At 42.4% G+C, this 18719-nt stretch overlaps 1 protein-coding gene across 7 annotated transcripts in view; it reads left to right on the forward strand.

Moving 5' to 3' along the window:
* The window catches only part of UNC13B (unc-13 homolog B), a 206993-nt gene that overhangs the window by 159008 nt on the left and 29266 nt on the right, over positions 1–18719 (forward strand). For all 7 annotated transcript variants that reach the window (XM_074533532.1, XM_074533534.1, XM_074533533.1 and 4 more), the window contains 5 exons: positions 6550–6676; positions 11766–11862; positions 12655–12798; positions 12938–13015; positions 13574–13651. In XM_074533532.1, coding sequence (XP_074389633.1) covers positions 6550–6676; positions 11766–11862; positions 12655–12798; positions 12938–13015; positions 13574–13651 — 524 coding nt within the window. The remainder of the gene's footprint in view (positions 1–6549; positions 6677–11765; positions 11863–12654; positions 12799–12937; positions 13016–13573; positions 13652–18719) is intronic.

Here is an 18719-nt window from a genome sequence, read left to right on the forward strand (position 1 = left end):
CTTTTGACCACTTACAAAATTTTGCTCAATCCACTTGTCCCCACTGTGACCTGAACTCACAGGAGTGACAGCCAATTAGACTCTTCAGATTGCTTGGGAAAAAATCCTGCCAGTAAGACAGCTGCCTGCATTTTGTTCTTTGGAAACAAGTCTGTGGAGTTGCTCTGTAGGTGAAAAGATTGACTCCATTTATTTTATTAATCTCTGTCACTGCAGCAGATGTGGAGACTGTGCTGTAGGGGGACACTCTTTGCCAGGTAAAGGCTTGAATCTGACATGCTGCAGGGCTGGATGAAATCTTCTCAATTCTGTGTTAGGAACATTTTATATATGCTTGTACCCCACAGTGCCTTTGTCTTGTGAGGTGAAGCTCATGTAAGAACAGAGACTGGGAAGAAGGACTGTGACCTACTAACTATGTTGAAGAGTCTCTTCCATAGTGACTGTCACTGCTTGCTCATGTGTTAGAGATAAGGCAATGGTGATCATTTCGTGTTCTCTTTCCCTAGAAACCATTTGCTCCTGCAAACCACTTGAGCTTCCCTTTCAATTTTGTCCTTATTTATCTAGGAGGGATGGAGCACCTTTCCTATGAAGAAAGACTGAGAGAATTGCAATTGTTCAGCCTTTGGGGTGATGACCTACCTGGGGTACCTGAAGGGAGCCTACAAGAACAACAGAGAGGGGCTTTTTTCAAGAGTGTATAGTGACAGGACAAGGGGGAATGGCTTCAAACTGAAGGAGAATAGATTGAAATTAGGTATTAGGAAGAAGTTCTTCCCTGCGAGGGTGGTCAAGCACTGGCACAGGTTGCCCAGAGAAGCTGGTTTTGCCCCATTCCTGGCTGGGTTCAAGGCCAGGTTGCATGGGGCTTGGAGCAACCTGATCTAGTGGAAATTGTCCCTGCCTGTGATAGGGGGTTGGAATGACATTATCTTTACAGTCCCTTCCAACCCAAGCCACTCTATGGTTCTTTCTACTCCTGTGTGCTCTTCTTCGGGAATTTATAATGCAATTTCCTCTCATACATGTTAAAAGTGCCCTATCTTCCTCCTTTGTCTGCAGCAGTGAGAATTGCAATTGCATGTCTCCAGATCTTGTTGTTCACCTTCATAAGAATCCCTTTCCCTGTTGGATCCAAAGTGCAGCTGTATGACTGTCAAAGGGGACATTAATTTTTTTTTTCTTTATTTGGTTGCCAGTGCCCAGATTAGCTTGGTCTCCCAAGTTTTCTCTTTTCATGTCTCATACCATGTCCCCACTGATGACTCTGGGCTTATTTTACCTTTTCCTCATCTCCTTCTGGTCACTTGTGAGCTTCTTAAGACAAGCATTGGTATCACCAGTGAGTTCGTCAGTGCATAGTAAATGCTTGTTGAAAAGAGCATCCCTCTTCAGAATATTTCTTGGTGGCAGAAGTAGATACAAATGCAGCTGGTGGACAGGGATTTTGCATTTTGAACAAAAATCTAAAAACTGCTTGGTAATTTATTTGTAGTCTAACTGTTCAAGTTCTGCAGGAGTGTTGAACAGTGATAGAGTCTGTGTTAGGATGTGTCTCTTCCAAATATATATTCAAGAAATGCTTAGGGTGCAGAATTCTATTTGAGGCAAGTGTGATTCCTCACACTGCTCTGCTCTCCAGAAACTTGTGAAGATAACCTTTAGAACAAGCTCTACAATAATTCAATTACAGGCCTTACTACATACATTTTAAATACAGATGATTGCATTAGCTTGCTGCATTTTTTTAAACTAGGGGAAAAGGGATTAAAGGAAACTGATTAAATGATGTGTAGGATGATAATTAGATTTGCCAGCCTCAGCTCTTGGCTCTGTCATTTCTCAGGTTCAGCTGCTGGTTTTTCTACCAGTTAACCTGCACCAAGAGTTTCATATTCATTTTCCCAATTTGTGGCATAATCCCTGGGTACATTTCTTGTCTGCTCTCAGATCAGGAGCTCTGCAATAAAAGCTAATAATCTATTTTTTGGAGATATGGGCACATGAGCACAGAGTATAGTACTTGCCCCTAATTTTCTTTATGGTGTTTTCCCTTATGTTCTGTTCCTAAGTTCTGGATAACATGAGCTCATTCACCTCACCAAGTGGTAAGTTCATGCTCCTGGATGGAGCTTGTAGCTGTGAGTAGACAAAGACTTTTATTTGTTACCCATAGTTTTAGCACTTTGGATGTAGTATGTAACATTAGCTCTAGAGTTCTGTAGTTTTTATGCCTGCAATAAACAGACTTGCAAAGAAGACTTGAAAGACCATACTGCTGCTGTAGAAATGGAGGACATGTGCTGTAAGGAGACTCTGGAGGAGAAGGAGTTCAAACCTGGCTGCATGAAACTGCTCCCTCCCTCCCTGCCTGCCTCCCTGCATCCAGCCTGATGCTCCCACACTGCTCTCCAGTAGCTGGAGCTTACCCCCATAATACACCATGCAGCCTGTGCAGGACAATGTATAAATCCTAATTTATACCTAGAATGTGGAGGGATTCAGACCCGGAGTTCGTGCCAGCCTGTGGATGCTGCAGCAGTGTCCTTTTGGACACTGTGTCCTTTTGGCACCTTCTGGGGCGTCAGATTGCTATTATGTAAAATTTTGAATCACAAAAATGAAACACCTATTCTCTGTATAAATCAGCAGCTGGTAGCAGTAGGCATGGCAGCAGTGTGCTTGACTGCTGGATATTTTGCCTTTGGCTGTCCAAAGGAGCCTCAGTGTCTGAGGCACAGCAGAATCTCCAGGATCTACCCCATTTGTTTTCTCTCTCCCCCAAAGCAGTGACTACTCAAGGCACCATGCACAGCATTTCCCTGTTTGCTGGGTCTTTAAGAAGTGCGCCTTGTTCCCCAAGAGTAAAACAGGTTAGATACACGTCCCAGACTTGCTTGGCAGGCTTATATCACCCTGGAGTCACTGTAGGGTTGAGGATGATTTTCCAAGCTGTACAGTTGGCTCCACCCCTGGGACACGGACCAGTGCTCAAGCAGCTGGATATTCTCTCTGTTAGCGCACTATCTGCAGTTAGTAGTTTTCTTGTTGACCTCCCTGAAACCTCTGGCACCCAGAAATCACACACCCCCCAAGCAAAGAGGCTTCTGCTCTTCTTTGCTAGAACACCTTAAAAGATAGTGATAGAAAATCAACGTCATTCTTGACAGCAACATTTCATCTTAGTTTGGACACATCAGTATTAGGAGAGCTGCAAATTGGAAACATCTCTGATAGGAAAAGAGACTGAGTAGACTTGGCAGGCAGGATTGAAATAAATCATTCTGCCACTTTCTCACTTCTAATAAGGAGAAAGGGATCAGAGGCACACACAGATGCCAGCTATCTGAAGTGTTGACACTTCAACAGCCCTGATACCTATTAGAGTTTCTGTACAGAAATTTGGCATTATTTGCTGGATGTTAACCCATAAAAAATACCCAAAAAATAGGCTAACAATCAAGAAAAAAAGAAATCTGTGATTGAGGAGTGTGTAGGTAGAAGTCCTGTTCTCTGCCTGAAAAGGAGAACTGGACATAATACTAGAAAGTGTGCTGCTAGGCATGAGTTCCCTATTAATGCCTTAATAATATGGCCTTGGTTACTCCAAAAGCTTTTCTCTGAAGAAGACTGTTTCTTGCTGAAATCTGCTAAGGAAGTGTTGGGAGAGTTACAGAACTCTGTGGTCTTTTCAGGATAAAACACAGCAGTTGCTGCATGGTATCTGTGTCCTGTTCTGCTGCTGCTGCTGCTAAGCTCTTTTAAAGCCAGCAGGTTTTAGAGCAGAACAGAAATGTTCTAAGACTGATGGCTGCCAGGATCTTCACTTTTTCTAAAATGGGTTTTCAATGTGTGCCTCTGACTGATGTGTTTTGATGTCACCTTCAGGTGGTCTTAAACATTTCCACTTACAAAGGAAGCAACTGATCAAAACTATGTGAGGTCCATTGAAAGGGGAAGGGGAGATGATGCAAGCTGGGGATGGGGGAGGTTGGGTCTTTGTTGGCTTTCCTTGTCCTCCAGAATGTTTGAGCTGTTCATTTTTGTCTTCTCTCTGTCACAAGCCCCTCCTTTCTTTCGAATACGTAAAGTTCTCTTCTATGGTGGTAAGACCTCTCCTTTCTTTTAGTTTCCTGTGATTTATCTCTTAGTGTCAAGTGTCTCCTTTAGTGCCTAGATGGCCAGGTAGTCCTAGTAGCTGTACTTTGGTTTATGCTTCTGTGACTGCTTTGCATCTTCTTCTTCTGCAGCTTAGAAGTGTTTTAGATGTCCTAGAAAACAGGAAGAAGCTTGAATTGCTTGCTTTTATTGCATTGTTTAATTTTGAGGAACTAAATCTGATTTAAGTCCTTTTTACATCCAAGTCAGACCTTTCCTCAGCAGGAACAGCACTTTCCACGTGCGGGAGCAGCAGCTGGCAGCAGCACACATCCGAGTTAATGAAGTTATAATTGTCCATCAGTTTCCTCACTCACAGGGAGCAGAGCAGGCACAGTTATTGCTCTGTTTGTTTCCAGTTTTAGTTCTGCAGAGGGAGTTCTCATCTTCTTCTACCATTGCTCGAAGTATAGCAGAGGGTCAGCAGTTCAGATGCTGAGTATACTCCTGTTTTCTTAGTGCTCAAGAAAGATATGAGGTTATTAATGTAAAACAGGAATGGACTTTACACAGTTCCCTGTGGAGTGAAATGGACCATTGTACATGTAATTTGTCCATTGAACCATCAGTCCTGAGGATTATATCTCAGATATTGGGCATTTTAATCTCTTCCAAACAAAGCTAGGTTTCTCTTTCTTTCTTTTATTCTTTTTCTTTTTTTTTTTTTTTTTTTTTTGAGATTGTATCTGTGTGGGTCTGTCATGTGAGCTAGGGGAAAATGTGTATTATGCTCCTACAAAAGCTTGCAAACAAACCACTGGAACATTCAACTGCTTGATAGTTGACAAAAGTTTATAGAAATATTGGCATGAACATTTCTCTGGATTTTGTGTCTTCAGTTAGATAATTCACACTTGATTTGGACTTTATTCTTGTCATGTTGATGATGGTTCACGAGAGATGTGGAAGTTTCTCAATGTTTTGAATTAGTTGCAAGAATTCACATTTACCTGAAAATAGATAATGTTGTAAGATAGGCATGCCTATCAGTTAATAAGCCATTCAGAGTTAAGAAAAATACTCAGTCTTTTTAACATAGCTGAAACCTGTCTGCATGTGAGCAGTGATGCCCTTGGAAAGTTACATCATTGATGAGGTTTCCACGTTAAAGGTCAAAAGAAGAGTCTAAAGTAAAATACTGGGGTAAAAACCTGAGGCTAAGCCAAAATCATGTATGTTTTAGTGTAATATCTCACATTGTAGTCATGAACTAGCAGCTTGCTGTGGTGCTAGAGTGAACAAAGAAGCTTGGCACAAAATGTATTCCTGCTGTGAAACTTGGCAGAAGAAAGAGATGGATGCAAACAGGAGGCACAGGGGAGCGGCAGTGCAGAATTGATCACCTGATGATGCAGGGTCACAGTGCAGGCAAAAGTCAGCTGCTGAGTCCTCATATCATAAAAAAGGAATTAATTTTAATCTCTTCAAGGAAGATTTGGAAGAAAAGCAGTGCAAGTAGAAGGATCTGCCTGTGTAAGCACATGAGAGGTAGCTTGGGAGAAAGCATTGAGCTGCTTTTGGGAGAATTTAGCAAGTATTTTAAATACATAATTGTGGGCTGATCAGAGGTGGGAGTCAATTACTGAAAGATGGTAGTGTGGACGTAGGCTGTGAAGAGCCTTGAGAGTGAAGACGTGGACCCTACATTTCTCCTGATAAGGAAGGGGAGCGGTGGTCTGTGGAGATGATCTCTGCAGAAACGTAGGGCCAGTGCTTTAGTGGTGTAGGTGTGTGGGAAGAGTTGTGTTGTGGAGGTATAGGCATTATACAGGGAGAAACTGCATTTTCCCAGCATTTCCTGGGTACAAAAACATAAGGAAACCTGGCAGGAGGAAGAAGCTCAGCAGCAGACCCTGCTTTGTGGAAGAGAAATATTAATTTTTCCAAGTGGGAGCAGGGAAGGCTGCAGTTCCTGTGTAGCTCATTTGATCTTGTTTGAGTCACACTGTCAAACTCTTGGTGCTTTCTACTGTTGTCTCATTGGGAATGTAATGTAACATGCTGCTATTGCCTTTGTTTATATCCAAGAATGAACAGATTTGCTCGCCTTGATTTTTCCCCTGCAAAGATGGAGTCTCAACTGTGATATGTTAAATGAAAAGGCCATGAGACATTGCTCTGTTTTTATTGCTTTGACAACAAAAAATGTTCAACAAATGGAAGTATTAATTAGAGATACAGAAAAATCTCTAGAGCCCCAATAGTCCCAACCTCCAAGAACTCCTGCCTGCTGCAAAAACCCTGTGTTGTGAAGATTTTGTGGCTCTATAGGTGCTTCATCCTCAACACTCTTGCATTCTGCAGACCTGCTTTGTGAGTCCTTCCCATGCCTGGTGTGGTTACAGTGGTGAATTCAGACCTAACTGCTTTTTTTCCCCTTCCTTACAGAGCATGAGAAACACAGACTGTGTAAAAGTGCAGACTATATGAATTTACACTTCAAAGTGAAGTGGCTGTACAATGAATACGTTCGTGATCTGCCTGCCTTCAAGGGAAAAGTGCCTGAATATCCAGCGTGAGTGTTTTAAGTCTCCTCTAGTAAATCCCCACTATCTATTTCCTTTTGTTACTTTGGCTGGTAGGGTGGCCATTTGGATCTCCTGCGGCTTCAAGATACATCATTTCTTACCTCTCAGTTTTCTGTGTTTGTGTGCATGTTTTTCCCCTGTGGTGTTCTGTGCCACTGCCCCTCACCCAGCTCAATCCGTTATTGCGCAATATCTCCCAACATTTCCAAAGCTCAGCAATGGCATGGACAGACTTCAAGCTACTCTGTGCCTGCAGTGTGGGCAGTTCTTGAATAGAAGATGTGTGCCTACAGATATGCTTTATGAATATATACTGTACATGGATGTCATATGTACACACACACACAACAGGATTTGTAAGTAAAGATAATATTTTTCTTAGTAAGACTGGGTGGCTTAGTTGGAAGCTTCAGATAAGCTGTTGCTCTTGAGCTCTAAGCAGTTGTTTGCAGCTTCTAACTTTAAAAGAGCAACAATAGATTTCAGACCTGGAGAAGTTGTATGAGACCAAAATGTTGTGAGAAGGTGTATGAGACCAGAAGGTTGTCTGAACAACTTGGGGAAAATGGTGTAGCTAGAGTCCCACCCCTGCCTCAAGCAACAGCTTGCATCCTGGGTCTTAGAAGTGCTTTATCTGGTTTTCAGAAGCTTTCAGTGATGTTTGCTTCACAATTCCTTTTATGCTGTGTTTCACTGTTACTCCTTCACTGGGTTTAAGGATTTAACATACACTGTCCTTTTCACCCCCTCCAAATCTTTCTTGCTTCAGTTTGAGCTTGTTATAGCCTATATATAGGCTGCACATAGAGAATAGATTGTTCTGCTTTACAGTAGCAAAATGCTTTTCTCATGCTTCTTTATGGTCTTCTGCTGGTTCTTGTTTGTTCCTAGCTTTCCTTCTAAGTGGGGTATACTCACCCTTTCAGGACAATTTGTGTCTGAACGTAACAGTTGGCCTTAAATATTGATGTTTCATCTAGACCTTGCCATGCATTGCCTTGCAGGCAGTGCTGTTGCTTTCATGTGTCATGTGCTGTGTTGAAAGCAACCTTTTTTATTTTCTTTTATTGAGAGATATTGCTGGCTAGTGGTGCTCCCAGTGGGCCACTGGCTGCTCTGCAGGCACCCTCAGATCTGCAGGCACCCTCAGCATTGTGCCCCACCACACTGCTGTTCCCACCCTGTACATGACTGTTCTGTGCTGTCTAAATGCAGCACTTTACCCCTCTTAACAAACACATTATTCCTGGACTGTGTTTCCAGTTTGGCACTTAGAATTCTCTTGCCATGCTGTTGTGCATGCAGTCCCTCAAGCCTGGTGCTAGCTGCATGCTAATCAGACTTGAGGCAGTTGGGCATAATTGCTCAGTGTGGGCTGTGGGCCTGATTAAGAAATCAGGTCAGCAAGAGACATAGGCTGCTCACTGAGCAGGGTGCTAGAGTGGCAGTCTCAGAAGCCCCTTTCTCTTTGCTGTGCCTCTGAGTCAGGGCAGTCTCATGCAAGCCATCAGATATTCTTAATCTCTCTTTTTCTCCTGTGTAATCAGGATAATGATGCTCGGTTTTGTTCTGCAGCCTGTTCTGCTCTGCTGGCCTTTGTGGTAGAGCTTCAGTGCTCATGTGCATTTGCAGCCACTGGCTTTGTTACTTCACCCTCCTGTTTCAGTACAATAGCCACATTGTCAGACATAGGTGATGTTTATCTCAACTGTAACCTTCACCTCTCACAAAGTATTTCCCTGATATGAATTGTCCTTTGATTTGCTTCATCACAAGTATTTTTAGCCACAGAACTTCGTTAAACAAAGGAGTCCACACGTCAGGTTTGCACGCTGGTATACTCCTTAGGTGAAACGAAATTGCTGCTCTCCAGACAATGGTTAGGCTGTTGATGCCTCAGGTTTTAGCTTTTATATTTTCAGATTCTGTACTGCTTTAGTGTGTAGATCTGAGGTTCATATTAGGAGAGAGTAAGCTCTCTTCACAGAGTATGGAGACAAAACAATTCCTTTTCTTGCTGGGGACCAAGGACAAATGATCCAAATCTCAGGCCCCAGAGCACAAACAATGGCAGAATGAAGAGAAAAAAAAAAAAGAAGCATGGGACTTCATAACCTAAAGCTATAACTGGACAATAAACTCCAATATGCTAATGGACCAGAACTTCTAAAAGTGAGAGACCTTGTGACTGGTCTTTCATTTTATGACCATTTTGGGTTCATCTTGGGTGTAGCCTGGCTGGGTTCTTACACTGGCCAAGGTGTATCCATTGAGGCCTTTTAATAAATACCTACTTTATTCTTTAACTCCATCCAGCCTCTGTTCTAGATCAGCCTTTACAAGGCATTGCTGTCTATCTACTTGTAAGGCAAAAGGCCATCCACAAATTCGCTTTTCCAGTTTATAAACTCTGAGAAACCATGTTCCTGGTAGCCTTGAGATATGAATGAACTAAGTGCAGGGTGCAAAGTATTGAAATTGAAGTTTTTATACTCCCTTTATTTTCAGAAGCTCAGAAGCATTTTCTGAAATGGACGTAGCTATATAACTAGGAGTGTATCTTCAAAATTTCCTCTCTGCCAGCTAAAAGCTGTGAAGTTTTCCTGAAAAACCCCAGCTTTTTAGGTGTGTAAATACATGCTTTGTTTAAATACTGATCCTAGTGTGCAGGTAGCATTGTGGATCTGCTGGAGACTGCCTCCTCTCTGGTGGGGGAAGATATTCCTTCCTTTGAGATCCTGTTCACTTATTCTGGCTCTCTTCACCAAACACAGTATTTATTATTTTGTTCATAGGAACCCTACCTGCCTTCTTGCCTCCATTTTTGTTGAGGCACAGGGATTGTTCCTTAGATACCCACAGCAAATGAGCAAGATTAATTCACCTGCAGTGTGTGACCATGAGGGAGCCAGGCTCATGGCCAAGCTGAAATGGTGGCCTTCTGTGTTACCTCACTGTTGTGCAGCCAGGAAAGATGAACTTACATTTAGTCCTGAAGTGCTGCTGCCTTTCCCAGCAGGCAGGACTGAAGTGTATTCTGTGCAGACCTTGTTTGAGTGTTTGACTGTGCCATCTGGAGCCAGGCTGTGCTGACCCCTGTGAGCACAGAATGTCTCTGAAGCAGCACCGTGAGCCACTGCTGTGTGTGCTGGTGGGTGAGTCATTTCAGCGTTTGCTTCCTGACCAATAGGTGAACCTCTGAAGGAGAAGATATTTGCCATATAACAACATTTCAAAGCTATTTCTGCATGAAATCAGATTATTTTTATTCATTTCTGTGCTAGGTAATTTTGCATATTGTTCTGGATATGTTACCTTCACAGTCTTCGGAGTCCCCTGACTTGCTCAGCAGCCCAAGCTGATAGTAAAAGAGGTATTTGGCCAAAGATAGTTCTAGGTCTGTGTTACAGCTCAAAGCATAGTTTGGTCCTGAATGTAGACATAGACTGGAAGTATTTGTAAATTATTTGCATCTCTTAGGATTTTGTGTCAGCCAGAGGACAAAATTGAGGCCGGTTTTGCAGATGTACTTACAGAATTTCCTGATCTAAGTGTTTCATTCAACATTCATAATAAACATCTTCCTGAAGGTAATGATTCCTTTAATTAGAGGGGGAACAAATACACCACTCCTACCCACCCAACAGTAGTTTTCTCTGCCACCTTTGCTTAGACAATTTGGCAAGACAGTTAGGTATACCGAGGCACTTGATTTTGTGTAGCAACATACGCTATCCATAAAAATGGGCAGTGTTCTCAACAGCAAATGGCTCTTTCTTGTGAATGTGGTGCAATAACTAAGGATGAATGATAATCAGGAAGTTGCTCTCCTTCTCAGAGTGAAAACTGTGGCTTTTGGCACAAGCAAGTAATCCTCCTTGCACGTTGACCTGTGACATGTGAAGCAGTCAGCAGCTCACAGCCTGGGAGCTGTGAAACAGGTGGAAGATGTATAGTTGCTTCCTTGTGAAGTGCCTGAGTTCCTTTCTAAGACTTAAGCTGTTTAAAATACACAATTGCAGTTTAAAAGAAAACGTTGAAAGCTTGAGAAACTTGCAGCAGACTTCAACATATGCTGACTTTTAGGAGCCTGAAGTGCCATTCAAAAGGAATTCTTCCAGAATACAGGAAGTCCATTTGTCTGTGACAGTGTTCCACTGTTGCTGTATATAATAAATAGGTCTACATAGACAGGTTGCTGTTGGCATTTTAACAGTGTCAGTTCCAATTTCCAGTATTAGCATTGATGTGCTTTATATTTCAAAGTGTAGAGATTATTTAAGGCTATCTAGTATGCTCTGCCTGTGAATTTGCTCTTGATCTCCCTCTCATGTCTGGCACATGCTTTCATGTTCTTTGCAAACTCAGCCCACAATTAGCACAATCTCTATGAACACAGCTGCCTGTGTAGGGAAGGCTGTACTCTGTAAAGCTCATATAATCATCTTTTGTTTGGACTGAATTACACGTGGACACTTCTTTCTCTTGTTTGTGAATGCTGTTTAGTAATATTTGAAATGAAGATTTGCTTCAGCTGTGCTGTGTTGGCACTTGCATGCAACAACCTCTAGACAGACATATAAATAAGGCTGTAAGTGCTGTGTTACTGCTTAAACACAGGCAACAAAAACACACACACATCCTTTTGTACTCTGTGTGTCCCTTGGAGCCGAGGACAGAGCGACCAGCTGTCAGATCCCATCACTGAAGCTGCTTCTCAGCTTGCCTATTTTCACACTGCCTGTTTGGTACACCCAAGTGAGCAGCAGGACAGGTGCCTGTGGTCTGGAGGTCTTCCTTGTGCTCTCTGGCACGTGGATGGAAGGGAAAAACATGACAAAGTGCTTTGAGGTGAAGCAAAGTTAAAAGGGAAGGTATCAAGAAAAGACAGGAAGAAGGACAAGAACAGCTCAAGTGATGGTAACAGGCCCTGTTAACTTGTGTAGAGGTGCGAGTATATTCAGGAACTTGGACTGCACACATGGGCAGCAGCATTCAGACAACAGCTTTCACAAGGCTTGCTGGGGTTGGGTGCTCCTCTTCCTGCTGTAACTTGCTGTCTTTGCTCCCCTGCAGGTGGTTTGAGCAGTTTGTGATGCAGTGGCTGGATGAAAATGAAGATGTTTCCTTAGATTTCCTGCACGGTGCTCTGGAGAGAGATAAAAAAGATGGGGTATGTAGGTCACTACTTGGCGCTACATCATACAGTGCACAGAACCAAATAAAACACTATAAATTCAGCTGTCTTATAAATGGAGGATGTGGTCCTTTTTGCTACCTAAACAACTGGGAAACTCATTTATTTTAGCACTTTACAGGTCACAGAGAACTTTTTAATAGCAAGGTGCATATCATTCATTTCTGTCTGTTCTGCTGCTGTTAATCTGTCAGCCAGTGGTTTGGTGCTCTCTCAGCTCTCTCTGTTAGGGAGAAGTAATTGAAATTGAAAATTGAGGCACTTAGCATGTACTTAGTCATGCAGTGAGAATGTGACCTTAATCCACTGACAGACCAATCTTACTCTTAATTTGCTGAGTATTGCCAATGCAGAGAAGAGCTTTCCTGTTATTCAGTGACTGTTGGCACTGTAGTCTGTGATACTCATGCAACATTCTGCTTAATAGCTAAATTTAAAAAAAAAATTAAAATAGCTCTTTACTCTCTCCTTCTTTCCTCATTAACTGGCAGGCAAACCATGCATTGCATTAAGGATCTCAACATCATCATACATTTCCCTGGTGCTTGTCACGATCATAGTTAGTGAAGGACAGTAAATTTATAATCCAACCAAAAAAGGCTATTTATCTCCTCTAGGTCTTCTTAAGAGTTTTTGACTAATTCTGAGGAAGATGTAGGTTTTGGTAAAATTACTGTGTCTTCAGTGTGGCAGATGATGGAAACACCCATGGGTGGGTTTATTTCAGATCTTTCCACTTGACAATGATTCTCTGTGCTTCTCTTTTAGTTCCAGCAAACATCCGAGCACGCTCTGTTCTCTTGCTCAGTGGTGGATGTGTTCACCCAGCTCAACCAGAGCTTTGAGATCATTAAGAAGCTGGAGTGCCCAGACCCTGTCATTGTTGCCCACTACAATAGGAGATTTGCAAAGGTAATACCCTCAGCATCCAGATGGTTATCTTTTCTTAATGGGCTGTAAGACAGTATGATTTTTTTTTTTTTTTTTGCTTCCTGGAGTTCTTCTGCAGTGGTAGAGGACAAGTAACAGTGCTCATGTCTTTTCTTCACAGACTATTGGGAAAGTGCTGATGCAGTATGCTGACATACTCTCCAAGAGCTTTGAGTCCTACTGTTCCAAGGAGAAACTGGTGAGTTATGCTGAGCTTCCCTTTTCCCTCAAAGAATCATATAATTGTCCTGATGAAACCAGACACACACTGCACCTGACCATGGTGATGGTGTAAATATTTGCAGTGTTGTTTTTTATCATCATCTGGGTGCTTTTGAAGTTCGAATTCTGGCTTGGACCTAAAATAAAAACAGGTCCTGAAGATGATATGCAGGGCATGGAGACTGTCAGGTCCCCTCGAAATTAGCTTCCACACTGCGTGGAAGTTTAATCACACACTGTGTGACTAAAAAAACCCAAAAGTGGGCACGATTGCTCTGTAGGTCTGGTAATTAGAGAGATCTTTTCATCTGGGTATTCTGAAAATGGGAACTGACCATACCATTTCAAGCTGGAAAAAAATTGATTTTTTAAAAATTATTTTTTAAAATACATGTGAGTGCTGAAATCTCTGCATGCAGTGTCTCCTACGTAACTCTCAGATCTGGTGGTACTTGGGAAAGGATGTTGAGGCACAAAGTCTCCCACTGGTGACAGTGTTGGCATCCTGAACAGTCACCTGCTTTTGTCCCTTCAGCCCTGCATCCTGATGAACAACATCCAACAACTGCGGGTGCAGCTGGAGAAGATGTTTGAAGCCATGGGTGGTAAAGAGGTAAGAGAGCTCAGAGTCTGGGTGTTATCCTCATTCCTCCTGCACTGTTGTTGCTGGGTTGTTTGAAGACTGCAGTCACGAGGTGAGCCTTGGGACACCTGGCACTGTGAGTGTGGGGAGACAGCCATGACTGAAGGCTTCCCAACAAAATCTGTCATCAAATGCAGGAGCAAACATTTTGGAGTACAGAATAGCATAGAAAAGGAAAGAAAAGATTGGCCATCACATGGGCATGGCTGATGGAGGTCTCTGTACTGTGGGCATTGAATCATTTTAGATGTCATATAAATGTGGGACAGTGCCTTTAGCATGAAATGTCCAGTGTGTAATACATTACAGACATGCAAATGAGTTCTCTGTTCATGTTTTGAGGGATATTCAGATGTGTCCTGTTGTTATGAGATGGTAATTTTTACAGAAATAATATTTTACTCCTCCAGGTCACTGTTTTTGTTCTGCTGTAATATATGTATATTTTTTTTCTCTTCTTTTTTCATTGCTTTTCAAGATTCAGGAAGATGAAGAAAAGCCTGCTGATGCTGATGTTAGGAAAAATTATTTTCTAGTGCATTTTCTTTGGTTGTGTTGTGATAGAATCTGTGCTATGACCTGTACGCCAAGAGAAAAGTCAGCTTTGCTGATGGACAGCTCAGTTTTTGCCTGTATTGCTTTTCTAAATCTTGCTTGTGCTCAGTGGCAGAATTCTGTGAAGTGGCAAAAATCTCAACAAATAGATTTACCCCATGAGGCAAGGAAAACTGCTGTCATTCTTTCACATGTCACCTCAATAATCCTAATTTCTGAGTCCCACATCAAGAACTAGCATAATATGCTTCCTGCTGTAATAGCAGCAGTAGCTAAATACTCATTTTTGGAAAAGAATAAACTTGTGATGAAATGTTTGCAAAGTGGCCTATAAAAGTTTAATGCCTGTGCATATAATTTCCCTTAAGGAATCAGTTTGCTACTATTTTCCGTAGTGGTAGCCATTAAGTAGGGTTTCCCTATTTTTAAAATTGAAAATATCCCTTGATACTGTATTAAATAAAGAGAGTAAAAAGGTGTTTCTTGAGGTTATTGGCTATTGTCCCTAGACTAAATCTCATCCCTGCATTCTACCCTTTAAAACCTTCCACTGGAGGTGTAAGTAAGGTAAAAAAGGTGTAATGAACTCACTGTGGAATCAAAAGACTGGAAGGGGAGAGAAACCCAGACAGTGAAGAGTAAAACAGGAAGAAATGTGGCAAACACACTAAGAAGCTGGGGGTTTTTTTGGGTTTTTGTTTTTTTTTTTTTTATTTTCTTTTCAAATGGTGCTTATTGCACTTCATAGGGCTGCCACTGATCACCAGAAATAAATTGTGTTGTATTAGGTGCCTGCACTATCTGCTGCCCCCGGGGGTTTCCCGCTTGGTGACTGTGTAGTACATTGCTTCTTGACTCAAAACCTGCCAGGTTCTCTGTTTTGCTAGAGTAAACAAGGTCTTGTCCTAGTTTGCATAGTCTGTTGGCTGCAGATTGAACCTGACAATTGGGTAACAATAGGTGAGACAACAGTTTTGACGATAGAACTGACTGGAAATGCATCTGTGGGTTCTGTCCTCCTTCAGGAAGGACAGTTCTTAATTTCTGTGGCAGATTTATTCTGTGGTCATCTGTCCATGACACAGTAGCTTGCACAAAAGTAAACATTATCCTGGCTGCTCTGTGCAAAAAAACTTCCTTGGGAGAGTAAGAAACTACCATAGTGGTGTGCCCTGGTGTTCAGCTGTTCAACTTCTTATGTTCTCAAAGGTGTTCTTGAAAGCCAGGTACCAAATATTCTGTTGTTCCTGTGGCAGGTGTGTTACTTGTGCCATGTGTGCAGCCAGACCTTCAGACTGGTTTCAGTTACTGTGTGCTTGTGGCTTCATCTGCTTCTGGTTCCCAGATTCATCTCTATCTGCAGCTGTAGCTGTAGCACTGCACAGTTCTGGAAAGCTCTGAAATACTGCTGCTATGTGGTGTTCTTTGCTAGTGGGTCCAGAACACGCCCCTAGGGAAATTCAGGTCACTTATTCCCTTTGGCAGTGATGGAAATGAAGGCTCACCTGTGGTCACCCTGCACTGTAGTGGCATAACATGGAACACAAGTGCTTGCCCAATACTATTTATTGGGATTGGGCCCTGGATATAGTGCCTTTCTTTACACTCTCCTCCACCTGCTGCCCTCATTGAGTTATGGTACCTTTTCCCTCACTTTTCTTAGTCTTTTCTAAACTGTAGTACTGAAAACAGGGTGAAAATTGCCAAGCATCTCGGAGTTTAATGTCAGCATCATGTGGTCTGTGAACATTACTCCTCAGAAGCAGTAAGGACAGCAGCAGAGCTTTAGGAAACTCTCTTTGGAGGGATTCCCTTGGTCGAGGCAAATATTTATAGAGTAAACACATATGCATACACAGAGAAAAATACTTTAAATAAATTTTAGGAATTAGGATAAATGCTTTTCTCTTCCTTCTGAACTGTATTGATCTCATGGGATCAAAACTGTTTCATCATGACTCAGGAGCATTCTCAGACATCCCAAAGGCATGTGTTGGAAAGGCAGTGTTTATGAAGTGGCAGATAGCATTAAAAGCATAATGAAAAGTGTGAAACTGGGGGGTGAGTCCTGGATATCTTTTGAAACCTTTTATTTCTCTGAACCATCTCCAATACAGCAGCAGAGCAGAGATTATAATTTAGGTCTCTGCTGGGATGGGCTACACACATTCAGTGGTAGTGTTTGCCTGAACTTGGCCCCATTTATTTAATTATTCATACTTTACCTAATAAAACCTAATGTGACTTGCATTTTCTACCCACATCTGTGGTTTTCCATCAGACTTCAGCCTGCAGTCCATAATTTTGCTTAGCTTTTCATGAGTAATGAACTCATGGCAGTGAAATTAAAAGGTGCTGTACTGCATTGCACACTGCTGGAGTCTAGATGTAGTGTGAAAGACTAGTTTAAAACATTTCTACCCCTTTTTTCTGCAAGGGAAGCATGTGAGCTGAGTATCAGAGACAAGCACTGCCTAAGGAACCCAAGCAATTAGCTGCTGAGCAGCAGCATATTGTCATCATACAATTTTCATGCCTTTGGCTTAAAACTAATCTTCACAATTAAAGCTTCAGGAAACTCTCCTCTTAATGCTTCGCAAGGGTGAGCCCACATTTTAAATCCTGAGTTCACCACCTGAATAACAAATTGCGGGACAGCTTAGAAACATCCAAGACTTACATAGAAATATGCTCAAAGGATTTGTGATATCTAGTGTTTGCTCCTCTTTAGCATCCCGCATGCCATAGCTAAGGCTGCCCTAGTGTTTGAGAAGTTGGCAGCTATTGTTTGGATTCAGTGCTCCATGTTTTTTACTCTTGAATCCTGTAGGAAAGTGGGGAGATGCCTGAAAATTCAGTGCATGTCCTTAAAGGGGAGTTGGAGCTGCTGAGCTCCCAGGGGCTGGTGGAGGGAGGCAGACCAAAAATCAGCAGCTTCAAACTGGAGGCAGATGAACTCCATAACTTGCTAAAGCTAAAATATGTTAGCAGGGCATAATTCTTCAGCTGCTGATATGCCAGATCAGACCTGATGATTTCATAAGGTCTCTGCCTTTTATAGACAGGAATTGATTAACATCTTTAGCTTTCTAGGAGGCAAGAGTCATGTCTCTCCACCTACACCACTTACAGAGAAACCATCCAGTTCTGGCCACTCGCACTTCACCAGTGTATGTGGAAACCAAAGAAGAACTAATTCCATCTCCTGGAAAATTTGGAAGCCCATCACTGCAAATTCTCAGGCTCAGGGATTCTTTTTCATGCATGAGGAAAGGATGAGAAGATCATCCTAAATTCAACTTGATAGTGCTTTGGTATAAAAGCCACCATTCAGATGAGCAGAGGACTTGAGATTCCAGCTCTAAATGGGTTCAGATGAGACTTTGAGGCCCAGATTCTGTCAAAAGCCAAGTCCCAAATATTTTCAGCACATTAATGGAGACTTGATTTCTTCCCTGAAGTTTAATATGGGATTAGCTTTTCCCTCTTTGCACCTCAGTTTTCAGCATCACACATTTAGCCTCAGACACAGAACTGTAGGTATGCCAGACATTATTTCTACTGGAATTGAAACATTTCCTCAGAGATCAGAAGCTACCTCAGTGTGGCTACTGGCCCATGTTTTGCACAGAGAACTTTTCATTCTTCCTCTGAGTTATCTCTCATATACCCACAGAATGGAGATCATAAGCCTTCTGAGAGAAATGGATGTGGATGTGACATGTGGCAGTGACCCAGCTGCCTAATCCTGTTTTCTGCTATACCAGCCAGATTTATCATGCAGTCCAAGTACATTTCCTGCTATCAGTGATAGCTGATATGCTTAAAATTCATTGACTGAGCAGCAACAGCAGCACCGTTGTGGGTTCATTTAAGCACTCTTATCAGTGCTTCACCACATTGGCCAGGTTTGCAGTTAATACCGCATGCTGCAGTACTCAGTAACTGACATGTGATTTATGTGTGGGAAACAGCAGTACACACCTACCAGCACCTTCCTAATGAACTTATATCACACTCAGATAATTCCCCAGACTTTGCTTTTGTGCCAAAGCAGGCCAGTGCCTAAGCATTAACCATCAGTAATGCGTTATGTGGAGTCCTTGCTCCCTAGAAGCAGTTGCTGACAAAACAACAGCTTTTCTAGCATGACAGGGAACTTTGTGGATGCTGAACCAGAATGCTTACTGCCCAGGTTTGGCTTCCTGAGGATGAGGCTGAGCGCCTCAAGGTTAGATGTGGGCAGTTGTCTTGCCAGTTGTACCCAGAGAGCTGTGTGTGAGCTCGTGTTCTGGAGCAGTGAGAGTTCTTTACCACAGATAATGGAGCTCCCCATGGCAAAGCGTTGTGTCAGCTGTCTCTTCTTGCAGTACTGGGACAACAGTGCATTTGCTATGAGAATGATCAGTTTGCAGTGAAATATAACAATGAGGGGAAAGCTTCGAGGTAGCCAGGGAGCTCTCCAGGCCACCTCACAGTAAAA

Source organism: Zonotrichia albicollis, chromosome Z (genome assembly GCF_047830755.1).
Source record: "Zonotrichia albicollis isolate bZonAlb1 chromosome Z, bZonAlb1.hap1, whole genome shotgun sequence".
NCBI classification, from domain to species: Eukaryota; Metazoa; Chordata; class Aves; order Passeriformes; family Passerellidae; genus Zonotrichia; species Zonotrichia albicollis.